The 19,737-nt window shown below is 41.2% G+C and overlaps 1 protein-coding gene across 1 annotated transcript in view; it reads left to right on the top strand.

The window, feature by feature from the left end:
* Positions 1-19,737, top strand: part of LOC145876073 (uncharacterized) — an 83,695-nt gene that overhangs the window by 52,218 nt on the left and 11,740 nt on the right. The window contains exon 4 of the mRNA XM_082971847.1: positions 2,768-3,571. Within this exon, the coding sequence (XP_082827973.1) occupies positions 2,768-3,571 (804 nt within the window). The remainder of the gene's footprint in view (positions 1-2,767; positions 3,572-19,737) is intronic.

Raw genomic sequence — 19,737 nt, 5'->3', positions numbered from 1 at the left:
AACCTCTCTAGGGGGTGTGGGACGCTACCGTCCCACATGGCCAACATACAGTGAAATTGCAGAGCACCAAATTCAAAAACAGAAATACTCACTATAAGAATTCATAAAACATACAAGTGTTATACATCGGTTTAAAGATTAACTTCTTGTTAATCAAACCACGGTGTCAGATTTCAAAAAGGCTTTACCGTGAAAGCATACCATGCGATTATCTGAGAACAGCGCCCAGCAGACAAATCATTACAAACAGTTACCAGCCAAGTAGAGGAGTTACACAAGTCAGAAATAGCGATAAAATGAATCACTTACTTTTGATGATCTTCATATCGTTGCAACTCACAAGACTCCCATTTACTCAATAAATGTTTGTTTTGTTCGATAAAGTCTCTCTTTATATCCAAAAACCTCCGTTTTGTTCATGCGTTTTGTCCAGTAATCCACAGGCTCAAAGGCAATCACTACAGCCAGACGAAAAATCCTAAAAGTATCAGTAAAGTTCGTAGAAACATGTCAAACGATGTTTATAATCAATCCTCAGGTTGTTTTTAGCCTAAATAATATATAACATTTCAACCGGACAATAACGTCGTCAATATAAAAGGTAAACAAGAAAGGTGCGCTCTCGGTCTCGCGCATGAAAAATCTCTGAGATACTGAATGGTCCACTCATTCAGAGTGGTCTTACACTCTCATTTTTCAGGATGCAAGCCTGAAACTATTTCTAAAGACTGTTGACATCTAGTGGAAGCCATAGGAAGTGCAATTTGAGACCTAAGTCAATGGAATCTGTATAGGCAGTCAATGGAAAACTACAACAACAACAAATCCCACTTCCTGGATGTATTTTTCTCAGGTTTTCGCCTGTCATATCAGTTCTGTTATACTCACAGACATTATTTTAACAGTTTTGGAAACTTTAGAGTGTTTTCTATCCAAATCTACCAAGTTTACTTTGGCACGCTTTTCATCCAGAGGTGAAAATAGTGCCCCCTACCCTAGTGAGGTTAACACCCCGGCCGTCCTACAATTCAAGCTAGATGCCCTCAATCTCACACAAATTATCAAGGAACCCACCAGGTACAACCCCTAAATCTGTAAACATGGGTACCCTCATAGATATTATCCTGACCAACTTGCCCTCCAAATACACCTCTGCTGTTTTCAATCAGGATCTCAGCGATTACTGCCTCATCGCTTGCATCCGTTATGGGTTTGCGGTCAAACGGCCACCCCTCATCACTGTCAAATGCTCCCTAGAACACTTCTGCGAGCAGGCCTTTCTAATCGACCTGGTATACATATTCGTCACCAAACCCACTGGCTCCAGGTCATCTATAAGTCTTTGCTAGGCCGACTTCACTCAGCTCACTGGTCACCATAGCAACACCCACCCATAGCATGCGCTCCAGGAGGTATATCTCACTGGTCATCCCCAAAGCCAACACCTACTTTGGCTGCATTTCCTTCCAGTTCTCTGCTGCCAGTGACTGGAACGAATTGCAAAAATCGCTGAAGTTGGAGACATATATCTCCCTCACTAACTTTAAGCATCAGCTATCTGAGCAGCTTACCGATCGCTGCAGCTGTACACAGCCCATCTGTAAATAGCCCATCCAACTGCCTACCTCATCCCCATGTTTTTATTTACTTTTTCTGCTCTTTTGCACACCAGTATTTCTACTTGCACATCATCATCTGCACATCTATCTCTCCAGTGTTAATTTGCTAAATTGTAATTACTTCACTACTATGGTCTATTTATTGCCTTGCCTCCGTACTCCATTTGCACACATTGTATGTAGATTTTTCTATTGTGTTATTGACTGTACGTTTGTTTATCCAACGTGTAACTCTGTTGTTTTTTTGTCGCACTGCTTTGCTTTATCTTGGCCAGGTCACAGTTGTAAATGAGAACTTGTTCTCAACTGGCCTACCTGGTTAAATAAATAAATAAAATCTTAACTTTATTGACAACACCCAAATGGATACTGTCATTAACGCGGTTCTTCAATAATTACACATAATTCTTAATGCTTTAGCAAGCATTATATTAAACAGGACATTCAAATATCCTTACAATTTTAATCCAAGGTAGTGTGAAATGCATTCATAAGCAACCTGGAAATGGAGGTTACTCCCCTGAGTTTCCCCCATTCACATTCAGAATACATTGTGAAAAACTAAAATCTTTGCTCACCATTTTTGCTCCAGGCAGATATAGTACATCCATAACTAGTGGTTTCCTCATTAGCAGGGAGGAGTTTCTGCAATCAAATTGCCCTCGTGCCGCAATTTTAGCAAACACAGAAAGGGGCCTATATTGGAGACCAAAAGTCGTCTGGCACACTGCTTAGAGTTTCAACAACATGAATAACTTATTTCTAGCCTACAATCATTGATGTTACTACGAATGTGAAAACAAGACAAAATATGACTATTCTTGCTCATTTTAAGGCAAATATCAAATAATTTTAACATTCATTACAGACGTCAATTGTTGTCCAACATCATGGCTCCGCTGTTGGCATCACCTTTTACAGTGGATTTCTGCTGTTGTGGGCCTTTAACCATCTGTCTGACTTTGTTGTTCACACAGGAGAGATACGGGACTATTGTGGATCCTCTGGGGAGCCTCAACAACCTCATGATGCTGAAGAGGCAGAGAAGAGTCTCTCCAGATCAGAACACCTCAAGAAACACCTGCAGACATCCACAGGGAAGAGAACTCACTGCTGCTCTGACTGTGGGAAGAGATTCACCTCATCAGGCATTAAAATTCATCAGAGAACACACACAGGAGAGAGACCTTATAGCTGTGGTCAATGTGGGAAGAGTTTTGGTCGATCTGACTCTCTGACTCTACACCAGAGAATACACACAGGAGAGAAACCTTATAGCTGTGATCAATGTGGGAAGTGTTTTACTACATTTGGCACTCTGACTCTACACCAGAGAATACACACAGGAGAGAAACCTTATAGGTGTGATCAATGTGGGAAGAGTTTTGGTCGATCTGACTCTCTGACTCTACACCAGAGAATACACACAGGAGAGAAACCTTATAGCTGTGATCAATGTGGGAAGAGTTTTACTACATTTGGCACTCTGACTCTACACCAGAGAATACACACAGGAGAGAAACCATACAGCTGTGATCAATGTGGGAAGTGTTTTGGTCAATCTGGCCATCTGGTATCACACCAGAGAATACACACAGGAGAGAAACCTTATAGCTGTGGTCAATGTGGGAAGAGTTTTGCTGCATCTCGCAGTCTGACTCTACACCAGAGAATACACACAGGAGAGAAGCCTTATAGCTGTGATCAATGTGGGAAGAGTTTTGCTGCATCTCGCAGTCTGACTCTACACCAGAGAATACACACAGGAGAGAAATCTTATAGCTGTGATCAATGTGGGAAGCGTTTTAGTCAATCTGGTTCTCTGACTCTACACCAGAGAATACACACAGGAGAGAAACCTTATAGGTGTGATCAATGTGGGAAGAGTTTTGGTCGATCTGGCTCTCTGACTCTACACCAGAGAACACACACAGGAGAGAAACCTTATAGCTGTGGTCAATGTGGGAAGAGTTTTACTACATCTAGATATCTGACTTTACACCAGAGAACACACACAGGATAGAAATCTTATAGCTGTGGTCAATGTGGGAAGAGTTTTACTACATCTAGCACTCTGACTCAACACCAGAGAACACACACAGGAGAGAAACTTTATAGCTGTGGTCAATGTGGGAAGAGTTTTACTACATCTAGATATCTGACTTTACACCAGAGAACACACACAGGATAGAAATCTTATAGCTGTGGTCAATGTGGGAAGAGTTTTACTACATCTAGCACTCTGACTCAACACCAGAGAACACACACAGGAGAGAAACTTTATAGCTGTGGTCAATGTGGGAAGAGTTTTACTACATCTAGATATCTGACTTTACACCAGAGAACACACACAGGAGAGAAACCTTATAGCTGTGGTCAATGTGGGAAGAGTTTTACTACATCTAGCACTCTGACTCAACACCAGAGAACACACACAGGAGAGAAACCTTATAGCTGTGATCAGTGTGACAAGAGATTCACAGATAAAAGACCTCTGATCAAACATCAGAAAATACATACATGAAGGAGTTGTTTCATGATATCAATGAATTAATGTCACAATGTAGAATGTTTTAACATTGTAGTAGGTGTATATTAATGATGTCACAATGTAGAACCCTAAACGTTTGTCCCCTGTTCTATTGATTTCAACATGATATGGATATTAGCCTCAGGGGGAGAATCCAGGCTCTGAATTGGAAGAGTTACTATTTATGAGATTTAACAAAAAGTGACTAACACAAAAAGAGTTGGTGTAATTCATTGATATCATGAAACAACTCCATCAATTCATTCATGTATTTTCTGTATGTAGTAAATGATGTAGTAAAACTCTTCCCACATTGACCACAGCTATAAGATTTCTCTCCTGTGTGTGTTCTCTGGTGCACTGGCAGATAGCTAGATTGACCAAAACTCTTCCCACATTGACCACAGCAATAAGGTTTATCTCCTGTGTGTGTTCTCTGGTGCACTGGCAGATAGCTAGATTGACCAAAACTCTTCCCACATTGACCACAGCTATAAGGTTTATCTCCTGTGTGTGTTCTCTGGTGTACAGTCAGACCTCTAGATGAAACATAACTCTTCCCACATTGATCACAGCTATAAGATTTATCTCCTGTGTGTGTTCTCTGGTTTAAAGTCATTGAGCCAGATGTAATAAAACTCTTCCCACATTGATCACAGATAAAAGGTTTCTCTCCTGTGTGTGTTCTCTGGTGTGATATCAGGCTGATTGACTGAGTAAAACTCTTCCCACATTGATCACAGCTATAAGATTTCTCTCCTGTGTGGATTCTCTGATGAATTTTAATGCCTGATGAGGTGAATCTCTTCCCACAGCAGCAGTGAGTTCTCTTCCCTGTGGGTCTTTGCAGGTGTTTCTTGAGGTGTTCTGATCTGGAGAGACTCTTCTCTGCCTCGTCAGCTTCATGATGTTGTTGAGGCTCCCCAGAGGATCCACGATAGTCCCATATCTCTCCTGTGTGAACAACAAAGTCAGACAGATGATTAAAGGCCCACAACAGCGGAAATCCACTGTAAAAGGTGATGCCAACAGTGGAGCCATGATGTTGTACAACAATTGACGTCTGTAATGAATGTTAAAATTATTTGACAATTGTCTTAAAATGAGTAGGAATAGTCATATTTTGTCTTCTTTTCACATTAGTAGTGACATCGATGATTGTAGGCTAGAAATAAGTTATTCATGTTGTTGAAACTCTAAGCAGTGTGCCAGACGACTAATTGGTCTCCAATATAGGCCCCTTTCTGTGTTTGCTAAAATTGCAGCACGAGGGCAATTTGATTGCAGAAACTCCTCCCTGCTAATGAAGAAACCGATAGTTATGGATGTAGTATATCTGCCAGGAGCAAAAATGGTGAGCAAAGATTTTAGTTTTTCACGATGTATTCTGAATGTGAATGGGGGAAATTCAGGGGAGTAACCTCCATTACCAGGTTGATGATGAGTTCATTTCACACTACTTTGGATTATAATTGTAAGGCTCATTTGAATGTCCTGTTTAATATAATATTTGCTACAGTATTATGAATTGTGTGTAATTATTGAAGAACCGTGTTAATGACAGTATCCATTTGGGTGTTGTCAATAAAGTTAAGATTTTATTTTTTATTTCACCTTTATTTAACCAGGTAGGCCAGTCGAGAACAAGTTCTCATTTCCAACTGCGACCTGGCCAAGATAAAGCAAAGCAGTGCGACAAAAACACAACAGAGTTACACATGGGATAAACAAACGAACAGTCAATAACACAATAGAAAAATCTGGAGTACGGAGGAAAAGCAATAAATAGGCCATAGTAGCGAAGTAATTACAATTTAACACTGAAGTGATGGATGTGCAGATGATGATGTGCAAGTAGAAATACTGGGGTGGAAAAGAGCAGAGAAAGTAAATAAAAACATGGGGATGAGGTAGGCAGTTGGATGGGCTATTTACAGATGGGCTGTGTACAGCTGCAGCGATCGGTAAGCTGCTCAGATAGCTGATGCTTAAAGTTAGTGAGGGAGATATAAGTCTCCAACTTCAGACATTTTTGCAATTCGTTCCAGTGATTGGCAGCAGAGAACTGGAAAGAAATGTGTCCAAAGTAGGTGTTGGCTTTGGGGATGACCAGTGAGATATACCTGCTGGAGCGCGTGCTATGGGTGGGTGTTGCTATGGTGACCAGTGAGCTGAGTTAAGGCGGCCTAGCAAAGACTTATAGATGACCTGGAGCCAGTGGGTTTGGCGACGAATATGTAGCGAGGGCCAGCCGACGAGAGCATACAGGTCCCAGTGGTGGGTGGTATATGGGGCTTTGGTGACAAAACGGATGGCACTGTGATAGACTGCATCCAGTTTGCTGAGTAGAGTGTTGGAGGCTATTTTGAAAATGACATCGCCAAAGTCAAGGATCGGTAGGATAGTCAGTTTTACGAGGGTATGTTTGGCAGCGTGAGTGAAAGAGGCTTTGTTGCGAAATAGGAAGCCGATTCTAGATTACATTTTGGATTGGAAATGCTTAATATTAGCCTGGAAGGAGAGTTTACAGTCTAGCAAGACACCTAGGTATTTATAGTTGTCCACATATTCTAAGTCAGAAACGTCCAGAGTAGTGATGCTGGATGGGCGGGTGCAGGCAGCGATCGGTTGAAGAGCATACATTTAGTTCTACTAGCGTTTAAGAGCAGTTGGAGGCCATGGAAGGAGTGTTGTATGGCATTGAAGCTCGTTTGGAGGTTTGCAAACACAGTGTAAACAGAATGGGCCAGATGTAAACAGAATGGTGTCTTCTGCGTAGAGGTTGATCAAAGAATCACCCGCAGCAAGAGCAACATCATTGGTATATACAGAGAAAAGAGTCGGTCCGAGAATTGAACCCTGTGGTACTCCCATAGAGACTGCCAGAGGTCCGGACAACAGGCCCTCCGATTTGACACACTGAACTCTGTCTGAGAAGTAGCTGGTGAACCAGGGGAGTCAGTCATTTGAGAAACCAAGGCTATTGAGTCTGCCGATAAGAATACGGTGATTGACAGAGTCGAAAGCCTTGGCCAGGTTGATGAAGACGGCTGCACAGTACTGTCTTTTATCGATGGCGGTTATGATATCATTTAGTACCTTGAGCGTGGCTGAGGTGCACCTGTGACTAGCTCGGAAACTGGATTGCACAGCGGAGAAGGTACGATGGGATTCAAAATGGTCAGTGATCTGTTTGTTAACCTCTTATGGCTAGGGGGCAGTATTTTCACGGCTGGATAAAAAACGTACCCGATTTAATCTGATTATTAGTCCTGCCCAGAAACTAGAATATGCGTATAATTATTAGCTTTGGATAGAAAACACTCCAAAGTTTCTAAAACTGTTTGAATGGTGTCTGTGAGTATAACAGAACTCATTTGGCAGGCCAAAACGTGAGAAGATTCTGTACAGGAAGTACCCTGTCTGACCATTTCTTGAACTTGTTTGCCATCTCTATCCATTACAAATGATCTCTGCTCTAACGTGACACTTCCTACGGCTCACATGGTCTCTCAGAAGGCGGCAAAAAGCTGAATGACGTAATTCAAAACCCTGGCTGAAACACACGAGCGCTTTTGCTAAGTGGTCTATCAGAGGACAAAGGGCTTAGGCTCGAGCACTGGCCGCCCCCGCCTTTCTGTTTTTCCCTCCGTTTACAGACACGCAGATTCCCGGTCGGAATATTATCGCTTTTCTATGAGATAAATTGCATAAAAATGGATTTTAAACAGCGGTTGACATGCTTCGAAGTACGGTAATGGAATATTTAGAATTTTTTTGTCACGAAATGCGCCATGCGCACGACCCTGATTTACCATTCGGATAGTGTCTAGAACGCAAGAACAAAACACCGCTGTTGGACATAACGATGGATTATTTGGGACCAAACCAACATTTGTTATTGAAGTAGAAGTCCTGGGAGTGCATTCTGACGAAGAACAGGAAAGGTAAGACCATTTTTATTATAGTAAATCTGATTTTGGTGAAGGCTAAACTTGCCGGGTGTCTAAATAGCTAGCCCTGTGATGGCCGGGCTATGTACTTAGAATATTGCAAAATGTGCTTTCACCAAAAAGCTATTTTAAAATCGGACATATCGAGTGCATAGAGGAGTTCTGTATCTATAATTCTTAAAATAATTGTAATGCTTTTTGTGAACGTTTATTGTGAGTAATTTAGTAAATTGTTAGTAAATTCCCCGGAAGTTTGCTAGTTTGCTAGTTCTGAACGTCACATGCTAATGTAAAAAGCTGTTTTTTGATATAAATATGAACTTGATTGAACAAAACATGCATGTATTGTATAACATAATGTCCTAGGTGTGTCATCTGATGAAGATCATCAAAGGTTAGTGCTGCATTTAGCTGTCTTCTGGGTTTTTGTGACATTATATGCTAGCTTGAAAAATGGGTGTCTGATTATTTCTGGCTGGGTACTCTGCTGACATAATCTAATGTTTTGCTTTCGCTGTAAAGCCTTTTTGAAATCGGACAGTGTGGTTAGATTAACGAGAGTCTTGTCTTTAAAAAGGTGTAAAATAGTCATATGTTTGAAAAATGGAAGTTTTCGGATTTTAGAGGAATTTGTATTTCGCGCCACGCCCATCATTGGATATTAGAGCAGGTGTTCCGCTAGCGGAACGTCTAGATGTAAGAGGTTAACTTGACTTTCGAAGACTTTAGAAAGGCAGGGCAGGATGGATATAGGTCAGTAACAGTTTGGGTCTAGAGTGTCACCCCCTTTGAAGAGGGGGATGACCGCGGAAGCGTTCCAATCTTTAGGAATCTCGGACGATACGAAAGAGAGGTTGAAAAGACTAGTAATAGGGGTTGCCACAATGGCGGCGGATAATTTTAGAAAGAGAGGGTCCAGATTATCAAGCCCAGCTGATTTGTACGGGTCCAAGTTTTGCAACTCTTTCAGAACATCAGCTATCTGAATTTCGGTGAAGGAGAAGCTTGGGGAAGTAGCTGCGGGGGGTGGGGAGCTGTTAGTGCAGTACGCCACAGGATGTTTTTGTGCTGGTCGAGTGGCAGTCAGGTCTGGAGTGAACCAAGGGCTATATCTGTTCTTAGTTCTACATTTTTTGAAAGGGGCATGCTTATTTAAGGTGGTGAGGAAATTATAATTAAAGAACAAGCAGGCATCCTCTACTGACGGGATGAGGTCAATATCCTTCCAGGAGACCAGGGCCAGGTTGATTAGGAAGGCCTGCTTGCAGAAGTGTTTTAGGGAGCGTTTGACAGTGATGAGGGGTGGTCGTTTGACTGCAAACCCATAACGGATGCAGCCAATGAGGCAGTAATCGCTGAGATCCTGACTGAAAACAGCAGAGGTGTATTTGGAGGGCAAGTTCGTCAGGATAATATCTATGAGGGTGCCCATGTTTATGGATTTAGGGTTGTACCTGGTAGGTTCTTTGATTATCTGTGTGAGATTGAGGGCATCTAGCTTGGATTGTAGGATGGCCAGGGGTGTTAAGGATATGCCAGTTTAGGTCACCTAACAGAACGAATGCTGAAGATAGATGGGGGGCAATCAATTCACATATGGTGTCCAGGGTACAGCTGGGTACAGCTGGGAGCTAATTTTTTTAATTAGAAGCTCGAACTGTTTGGGCATAGACCTGGAAAGTATGATAGAACTCTGCAGGCCATCTCTGCAGTAGATTGCAACTCCTCCCCCTTTGGCAGTTCTATCTTGACGGAAAATGTTGTAGCTGGGGATGGAAATTTCAGAATTTTTGGTGGCCTTCCAAAGCCAGGATTCAGACACGGCAAAGACATCAAGGTTGGTGGAGTGTGCTAAAGCAGTGAGTAAAACAAACTTAGGGAGGAGGCTTCTGATGTTAACATGCATGAAAACAAGGCTTCTACGGTTACAGAAGTCAACAAATGAGAGCGCCTGGGGACACACAGGGCCTGGGTTAACCTCTACATCACCCGAGGAACAGAGGAGTAGGATGAGGGTACGGCTAAAGGCTATCTGAACTGGTCGTCTAATGCGTTGTGAACAGAGAATAAAAGGAGCAGAATTCTGGGTGTGGTAGGATAGATTCAAGGCATAATGTACAGACAGGGGTATGGTAGGGTGCGGGTACAGTGGAGGTAAACCTAGGCGTTGAGTGATGATAAGAGAGGTTGCATCTCTGGAGGCACCAGTTATGCTAGGTGAGGTCACCGCATGTGTGGGAGGTCGGACAAAAGAGCTCTCTGAGGCATGTTGAGTGGGACTAGGGGCTCCGCAGTAAAATAAAACAATGATAACTACCCTAAACAACAGTATACAAGGCATATTGACATTAGAGAGACAAAGCGAGGCATAAAGCAATCACAGGTGTTGATTGGGATAGCTAGCTAAGACAACAACGGGTAAGACAACAGTTAATCAGCTAAGACAACAACAACAGGTAAAGTGTCGATGAATGGGCAGAGAGGGTCAGTTAACTACACACAGGGCCTGAGTTCGAGGCTGGGGCCGACAGATAAACAAAACAGAGTACCGTGATTAATGAACAGTCCAGCAGGGATCAGCTATGTAGCCAAGTGATCATAGGGTCCAGTGAACAGCAATATATGAACCAGGGAAGCCGTTAGGTAGTCGTTACTATGCTAGCCGGGAGACGCGCCTGGCTTGAGGCTAACTGGTGCTAGCTTCGGGACAAGGGCGTCACCGACGTCTGGCAAAGGCCAGTTGAGGGCACATCGGACGGAATTACGTCGGCAGACCAGTCGTGATGGATCGTCGGGGCTCCATGTCAACAAAGGGTCCAGGCCAATTGGCAAAAGAGGAATTGTAGCTGGAGAAATTTTGTTTGCTAGCCGGGAGATGCACCTGGCTCAAGGCTAACTGGTGCTAGCTTCGGGACAAGGGTGTTAGCCACTATAGCCACTCCGGTGCAAAGGTCCAGAGCTTACGGCAGGAATCCGGTGATGTAGTGGCTTCTAGTTGTGTTAGTGAAGAGTCCAGGAGGCATCAGCTGTGTAGCCGAGTGATCATAGAGTCCACTGAGCAGGCCGGGAGATGGGCTGGGCCACTCGGTAGCAGCTAGCTAGCTGCGATTATCCGGTGTAATGGTCCGCTAGCAGTGGCTAACAAGGACTAAATAGCTAGTAGCTAATTAGCTGGTTAGCTTCTGATGGCTAGCTTCTGATGGAGGTTCTAGCTATAAGGTCTAAAAAAATAGCAGATCCGTATCACATTGGGTGAGGCGGGTTGCCAGAAGTAATATTTAATTTAAAAATGGAAAAAGAGATTGAAATATATTGCAATATACATTTGAAGTCGGAAGTTTTCATAAACCTTAGCCAAATACATTTAAACTACATCTTTCACAATTCCTGACATTTAATCCTAGTAAATATTCCCTGTCTTAGCTCAGTTAGGTTCACCACTTTATTTTAAGAATGTGTAATGTCAGAATAATAGTAGAGAATTATTTATTTCAGGTTTTATTTCTTTCATCACATTCCCAGTGGGTGAGAAGTAGGAAATACATTCAATTAGTATTTGGTAGCATTGCCTTTAAATTGTTTAACTTGGGTCAAACGTTTTGGGTAGCCTTCCACAAGCTTCCCACAATAAGTTGGGTGAATTTTGGCCCATTCCTCCTGACAGAGCTGGTGTAACTGAGTCAGGATGTAGGCCTTATAGCTCGCACACACTTTTTCAGTTCTGCCCACAAATTTTCTATAGGGTTGAGGTCAGGACTTTGTGATGGTCACTCCAATACCTTGACTTTGTTGTCCTTAAGCCATTTTGCCTCAACTTTGGAAGTATGCTTGGGGTCATTGTCCATTTGGAAGACCCATTTGTGACCAAGATTTAACTTCCTGACTGATGTCTTGAGATGTTGCTTCAATATATCCACATGATTTTCCTCCCTCATGATGCCATCTATTTTGTGAAGTGCACCAGTCCCTCCTGCAGCAAAGCACTACCACAAAATTGTTATACATTTTGTCAACGTTTATGAGTTCTTCTGTAAATTAATGTGCCCATTCACCGATAGTTATGGGGAGAAAACATTTTCTGAACGTCATGCACCAATGTAAAAATTGGGTTTTTGGATATAAATATGAACTTGATCGAACAAAAAATGCATGTATTGTGTAACATGATGTCCTAGGAGTGTCATCTGATGAAGATTGTCAAAGGTTAGTGCTTAATTTTAGCTGTATATCTGGTTTTGTGATGGCTATCCGTCTTTGGAAAATGGCTTTTTTTGTTGCTAAGGTGCTATCCTACAATAATCTAATGTTTTGCTTTCACCGTAAAGCCTTTTTGAAATCGGACAATGTGGTTGGATTAACGAGTAGAGTATCTTTAAAATGCCGTATAATACTTGAATTTAAATTTTGAGAAATTTTTGGGGGGAATTTCGCGCCGTGCTATCTCACTGGTTGTTGTCCAACCAATCCCGTTAACCTCTCTAGGGTATGTGGGACGAAATCATCCCACCTACTCAACAGCCAGTGGAATCCCGTGGCGCGTTATTCAAATACCTTAGAAATGCTATTACTTCAATTTCTCAAACATATGACTATTTTACACCAATTTAAAGACAAGACTCTCGTTAATCTAACCACACTGTCCGATTTCAAAAAGGCTTTACAAAGAAAGCAAAACATTAGATTATGTCAGCAGAGTACCCAGCCAGAAATAATTAGACACCCATTTTTCAAGCTAGCATATAATGTCACATGAACCCAAACCACAGCTAAATGCAGCACTAACCTTTGATGATCTTCATCAGGTGACACTCCTAGGACATTATGTTATACAATACATGCATGTTTTGTTCAATCAAGTTCATATTTATATCAAAAACCAGCTTTTTATATTAGCATGTGACGTTCAGAACTAGCATACCCACCGCAAACTTCCGGTGAATTTACTAAATTACTCACGATAAACGTTCACAAAAAACATAACAATTATTTTAAGAATTATAGATACAAAACTCCTTTATGCAATCGCTATGTCCGATTTTAAAATAGCTTTTCGGCAAATGCACATTTTGCAATATTCTGAGTAGATAGCTCGCCGTCACGGGCTAGCTATTTTGACACCCACCAAGTTTGGCCCTCACCAAACTCAGATTTACTATTAGAAAAATGTGATTACCTTTGCTGTTCTTCGTCAGAATGCACTCCCAGGACTTCTACTTCAATAACAAATGTTGGTTTGGTTCAAAATAATCCATAGTTATATCCAAATAGCGGCGTTTTGTTCGTGCGTTCAAGACACTATCCAAGGGTGACGAAGGGTTACACGCCCGACGCGTTTCGTGACAAAAAAATTCTAAATATTCCATTACCGTACTTCGAAGCATGTCAACCGCTGTTTAAAATCAATTTTTATGCTATTTTTCTCGTAAAAAAGCGATAATATTCCGACCGGGAGTCGTTGTTTTCGTTCAAAGACGAAATAATAAAAACATGGGGTCGCCTCGTGCACGCGCCTCCAGTCTCTGTTCTCTGATCGACCACTATCAAAATGCGCTAATGTTTTTCAGCCAGGGCCTGCAATGCCACCATTCAGCTTTTTGCCGCCTTCTGAGTGCCTATGGGAGCCGTAGGAAGTGTCACGTAACAGCAGAGATCCCCTGTTTTGGATAGAGATGATCAAGAAGGCCAAGAAATGATCAGACAGGGTACTTCCTGTACAGAATCTTCTCAGGTTTTGGCCTGCCAAATGAGTTCTGTTATACTCACAGACACCATTCAAACAGTTTTAGAAACTTTAGGGTGTTTTCTATCCAAATCAAACAATTATATGCATATTCTAGTTACTAGGCAGGAGTAGTAACCAGATTAAATCGGGTACGTTTTTTATCCGGCCGTGCAAATACTGCCCCCTATCCCCAACAGGTTAAGCACCAGCTGTTAGAGCAGCTCACAGATCACTGCACCTGTACATAGCCCATCTATAATTTAGCCCAAACAACTACCGCTTCCCCTACTGTATTAATTTATTTATTTTGCTCCTTTGCACCCCATTATTTCTATTTCTACTTTGCACTTTCTTCCACTACAAATCTACCATTCCAGTGTTTTACTTGCTATATTGTATTTACTTCACCACCATGGCATTTGTTGCCTTACCTCCCTTATCTCACCTCATTTGCTCACATTGTATATAGACTTATTTTTCTACTGTATGTTTGTTTTACTCCATGTGTAACTCTGTGTTGTTGTATGTTGTCGAACTGCTTTGCTTTATCTTGGCCAGGTCGCAATTGTAAATGAGAACTTGTTCTCAACTAGTCTACCTGGTTAAATAAATGACTTGTTCTCAACTAGCCTACCTGGTTAATTAAAGGACTTGTTTTCAACTAGCCTACCTGGCTAATTAAAGGACTTGTTCTCAACTAGCCAACCTGGTTAATTAAAGGACTTGTTCTCAACTAGCCTACCTGGTTTAATAAAGGACTTGTTCTCAACTAGCCTACCTGGTTAAATAAAGGTGAAATAAATATAATGTCTCATCAGAGTAGGAGCTCTGACCTAGGAACAGATCCCACCTGTCCATCTAAAACTGATCTGAGACCAGCCTTCCTACTGAGACGCTTGATAAGAGTAGGAGCTCTGACCTAGGAACAGATCCCACCTGTCCATCTAAAACTGATCTGAGACCAGCCTTCCTACTGAGACGCTTGATAAGAGTAGGAGCTCTGACCTAGGAACAGATCCCACCTGTCCATCTAAAACTGATCTGAGACCAGCCTTCCTACTGAGACGCTTGATAAATACAGCCTTCGGATGGGATTCCTTCTTCTACATGTCAGATGTTCTACAACAATAGATTTATGTCTGGATGAATGGCCGTGTTTGAGAGCATCAAAACTGATGTACCATGGGTAAATTGCGACTGACTGATGTACAAATAATATCGAGCAGTTATACACACGATGCAAGGTGATCAGTCAGTTGACTCAACTTTAAAAAATAAAAAAGTCGGCCGCCATGTCGAACGAACCCAATGTTAATCAACACAGTATGGACCCAACAGACCCATCAGAACAGGGTTTCCTGACCCTCTACTCAGGGACCAGAACCCAACGTTAATCAACACAGTATGGACCCAACAGACCCATCAGAACAGGGTTTCCTGACCCTCTACTCAGGGACCAGAACCCAACGTTAATCAACACAGTATGGACCCAACAGACCCATCAGAACAGGGTTTCCTGACCCTCTACTCAGGGACCAGAACCCAACGTTAATCAACACAGTATGGACCCAACAGACCCATCAGAACAGGGTTTCCTGACCCTCTACTCAGGGACCAGAACCAAATGTTAATCAACACAGTATGGACCCAACAGACTGGTTAAATAAAGGTGAAATAAAAAATAAATAAAATAAAAGATCAATGTCCCTGTTTTATTAGATAGTACTCACTGTATTTACTGGTGTTAATCAGATCAATGTCCCTGTTTTATTAGATAGTACTCACTGTATTTACTGGTGTTAATCAGATCAATGTCCCTGTTTTATAAGATAGTACTCACTGTATTTACTGGTGTTAATCAGATCAATGTCCCTGTTTTATTAGATATTACTCACTGTTTTTACTGGTGTTAATCAGATCAATGTCCCTGTTTTATTAGATAGTACTCACTGTATTTACTGGTGTTAATCAGTTCTCCAGTCTTCTCTTCTTCGTCCTCCTCTAATGTGACAGTAATCTCCCCCTCTTCATCCTTCATTCCAAAAACGTCTTCATCTTCTTTCACTTCATCCTCCACTCCAAAAACTGCATCTTCCTCCTCTTCTTTCACAGTAATATCCTCCTCTTCTTTCACTGAAACGTCTTTCTCTTCTTCTTCTTTCACGGTAACAGCCTCACCCTCTACTTGTTTTTGTATTGTAACAGCCTCCTCCTCCTCTTTCACGAGAGCTTCTTTCTCCGTCCAACAGACCTCTTCTTTAGCAGGAGGAGAGTAACTTAGTGAGCGCATGGTCGGGGATGTTAGCTAGCTAGGCTAGTGCTAACTTAACCAGCCAGCTAGTTGACTTACAACGTAAATATTAAATGAAATGGGGTAGCTAGTTGTTTCCACATAAGTATGTTTAAATCACAGTGGCAATTAAACCACGAAATTGTCCAAACAGCTTGAATGTTCAGACTTTGTCGCCTAGCGAGCTACCGAGGTGGCTGCAGTTGTTGAAGAAGCGTTCCGTCCACTAGATTATACGTCACACTAGAAACATCGCCTGAAAGACACATATCGCCATCTGCTGTCTGGATGGAGGAAACGCAGTTGAGGAGGGAAAACTATTTTTATTCTTCATTGAATTATAATATTATAAAGCAGTTTAGGGAAACGTTTTTTTCCTCTCCATTAAATATGAATATTATATCAACACGTATAAAGAGCAACAAGTGTTGTTTGATTAGTTCAGATTTTTTCTGAGAATTTAAAACAAACTCTACATCTACTCCACATCTGTATTTCTGATTCGGTCAAATAACTAGATATCAAAATAAGCACCTAGTTATTGATACCCTTGATAAAGATGAGCTAAAATTACTGTATGAAATAAATAAATTAACTTTACCCACTACCAGGATATTTTAGCCCAAAACCTGGTTACCTCTCTGCTAGGAGGCTGAAACTTGGCCATAAGTGGAACTTACAGCAAGACACATCAACATCCACAAAGAAATGGTCAATTGGGCACAAAATCAACATTTTCAATGGCCATCTCAGTCTTCGGACTTGAACTCCATTGAAAACCTGTGGTTTGAATTGAACAGGGCAGTCCATAAGACAGACTAAATTAAACAAAGACCTGGAGAGATTCTGTATGGAGGAATGGTCTAAGGTCCCACCCAATGTGTTCTCTAATCTCATAAAACATTTCAGTGTCGTTATCCTCCCAAGGGGAGGGTGCTGGAGTATTGAAAACATGGGTGGCAATAATTCAGACCCCTACATTTTGAGAATTACATGTTAAACTAAATCTCTTTCTCTGAGCAATTGTATTAGTATAAAATAATATAATTTCCCTTTATTTTTTGGTGTAACAATACATCATGTAGATGTATATAATTAACATTCTAGGTCTATACTGCTCCTACAAGGTGTAACAATACATCATGCAGATGTATATAATGAACAGACTAGGTCTATACTGCTCCTACATGGTGTAACAATACATCATGTAGATATATATAATGAACAGACTAGGTCTATACTGCTCCTACGTGGTGTAACAATACATCATGTAGATATATATAATGAACAGACCTAGGTCTATACTGCTCCTACATGGTGTAACAATACATCATGTAGATGTATATAATGAACAGACTAGGTCTATACTGCTCCTACATGGTGTAACAATACATCATGTAGATGTATATAATGAACAGACTAGGTCTATACTGCTCCTACATGGTGTAACAATACATCATGTAGATGTATATAATGAACAGACTAGGTCTATACTGCTCCTACATGGTGTAACAATACATCATGTAGATGTATATAATGAACAGACTAGGTCTATACTGCTCCTACATGGTGTAACAATACATCATGTAGATGTATATAATGAACAGACTAGGTCTATACTGCTCCTACATGGTGTAACAATACATCATGTAGATGTATATAATGAACAGACTAGGTCTATACTGCTGCTACATGGTGTAACAATACATCATGTAGATGTATATAATGAACAGACTAGGTCTATACTGCTCCTACATGGTGTAACAATACATCATGTAGATGTATATAATGAACAGACTAGGTCTATACTGCTCCTACATGGACTAACAATACATCATGTAGATGTATATAATGAACAGACTAGGTCTATACTGCTCCTACATGGTGGAACAATACATCATGTAGATGTATATAATGAACAGACTAGGTCTATACTGCTGCTACATGGTGTAACAATACATCATGTAGATGTATATAATGAACAGACTAGGTCTATACTGCTCCTACATGGTGTAACAATACATTTGTAAACAGTGTGCGGGCCTTCTTGTTCTTTAACAAAGCTTTTGTAAACAGTGTTTGTTGCATGCAGCAATTCAACCATGAAGGCCTGATTCATGAAGTCTCTGAACACACAGTCTCCTCTGAACAGTTGATGTTGAGATGTGTCTGTTACTTGAACTCTGTGAAGCATTTATTTGGGCTGCAATCTGAGGTGCAGTTAACTCTAATGAACGTATCTTCTGCAGCAGAGGGAACTCTGGGTCTTCCTTTCCTGTGGCGGTCCTCATGAGAGCAACCCATACCTTGTCACAACACAACTGATTGGCTCAAATGCATTAAGATGGAAAGAAATTCCACAAATTAACATTTAACACCTGTTAATTGAAATGAATTCCAGGTGACCACCTCATGAAGCTGGTTGAGAGAATGCCAAGAGTGTGCAAAGCTGTCATCAAGGCAAAGGGTGACTGCTTTAAAATATCTCAAATATAAAATACATTTTGATTTGTTTAATCCTTTTTTGCTTACTACATGATTCCATATGTGTTATTTCATAGTTTTGATGTCTTCACTAATACTCTACAATGTACAGAATAGTAAAAATAAAGAAAAACCATTGAATGAGTAGATGTGTATAAACTTTTGACTGGTACTGTATGTAAATGTGATATTTCAGTTGATGTTTTTGTTACATTTGAAACATTTATAAAAACCTGTTTTTGCTTTGTCATTATGGGGTATTGTGATGTCATTCTGGGGTATTGTGATGTCATTATGGGCTATTGTGATGTCATTATGGGCTATTGTGATGTCATTATGGGGTATTGTGTGTAGATTGAGGGTAAAATATTGATTTAATTCATTTTCGAATAACGGAGCAAAATGTGGAAAAAGTGAAGGGGTCTGAATACTTTCCGACTGCACTGTATATATAGGGGCAGTACTTAGTGACATCACTTCCTGAAACAGGAGGTACAAATATATAACATAGGTTCACAATATCAACATTCAATGTATCAAAATATATGACCAAGCTGGAAGTGTAAACGCCAGCTCAGCCACAATCCTAGAGGTTCACTGATGATCAACCTCCTCCTTCACATCTGACTCCTGATGATCAACCTCCTCCTTCACATCTGACTCCTGACGATCAACCTCCTCCTTCACATCTGACTGCTGATGATCAACCTCCTCCTTCACATCTGACTCCTGATGATCAACCTCCTCCTTCACATCTGACTCCTGATGATCAACCTCCTCCTTCACATCTGACCAGCTATCTATTTATCACTGTAAAAAACAAACTCCACATGCATTTGTAGGTAGCTAGCTAACAGCCATGGAGGAGGGTGAAAGGATAGCAGCCCCAACTGTCAGTGAGAGAGGAGGCTATTCTGGATAGGGCAGGTACTTTTGTGTAGTTCCTGTCCCTAGAAGTGAGGACGGAGATAATAGTAACATAATATTCCGTGTGGTGTAATTTGACTATAATGAAGTCTGTTTCTTGTGAGGTTTTCTGTCCTCAGATAAAGAGCTCTATGAAAGCCAGTCTACATATGAAGAGGTCCCAATGAAGAGCAGTGGTTCTCAGTCCTGGGGACTCAAAGAGGGGCACATTT

Source organism: Salmo salar, unplaced genomic scaffold, assembly GCF_965601325.2.
Source record: "Salmo salar unplaced genomic scaffold, fSalSal1 ptg000432l, whole genome shotgun sequence".
In the NCBI taxonomy this organism is placed as follows: Eukaryota; Metazoa; Chordata; class Actinopteri; order Salmoniformes; family Salmonidae; genus Salmo; species Salmo salar.
Note: the sequence above shows the minus strand (reverse complement) of the source record. Positions and strands in the feature narration are given on the sequence as shown.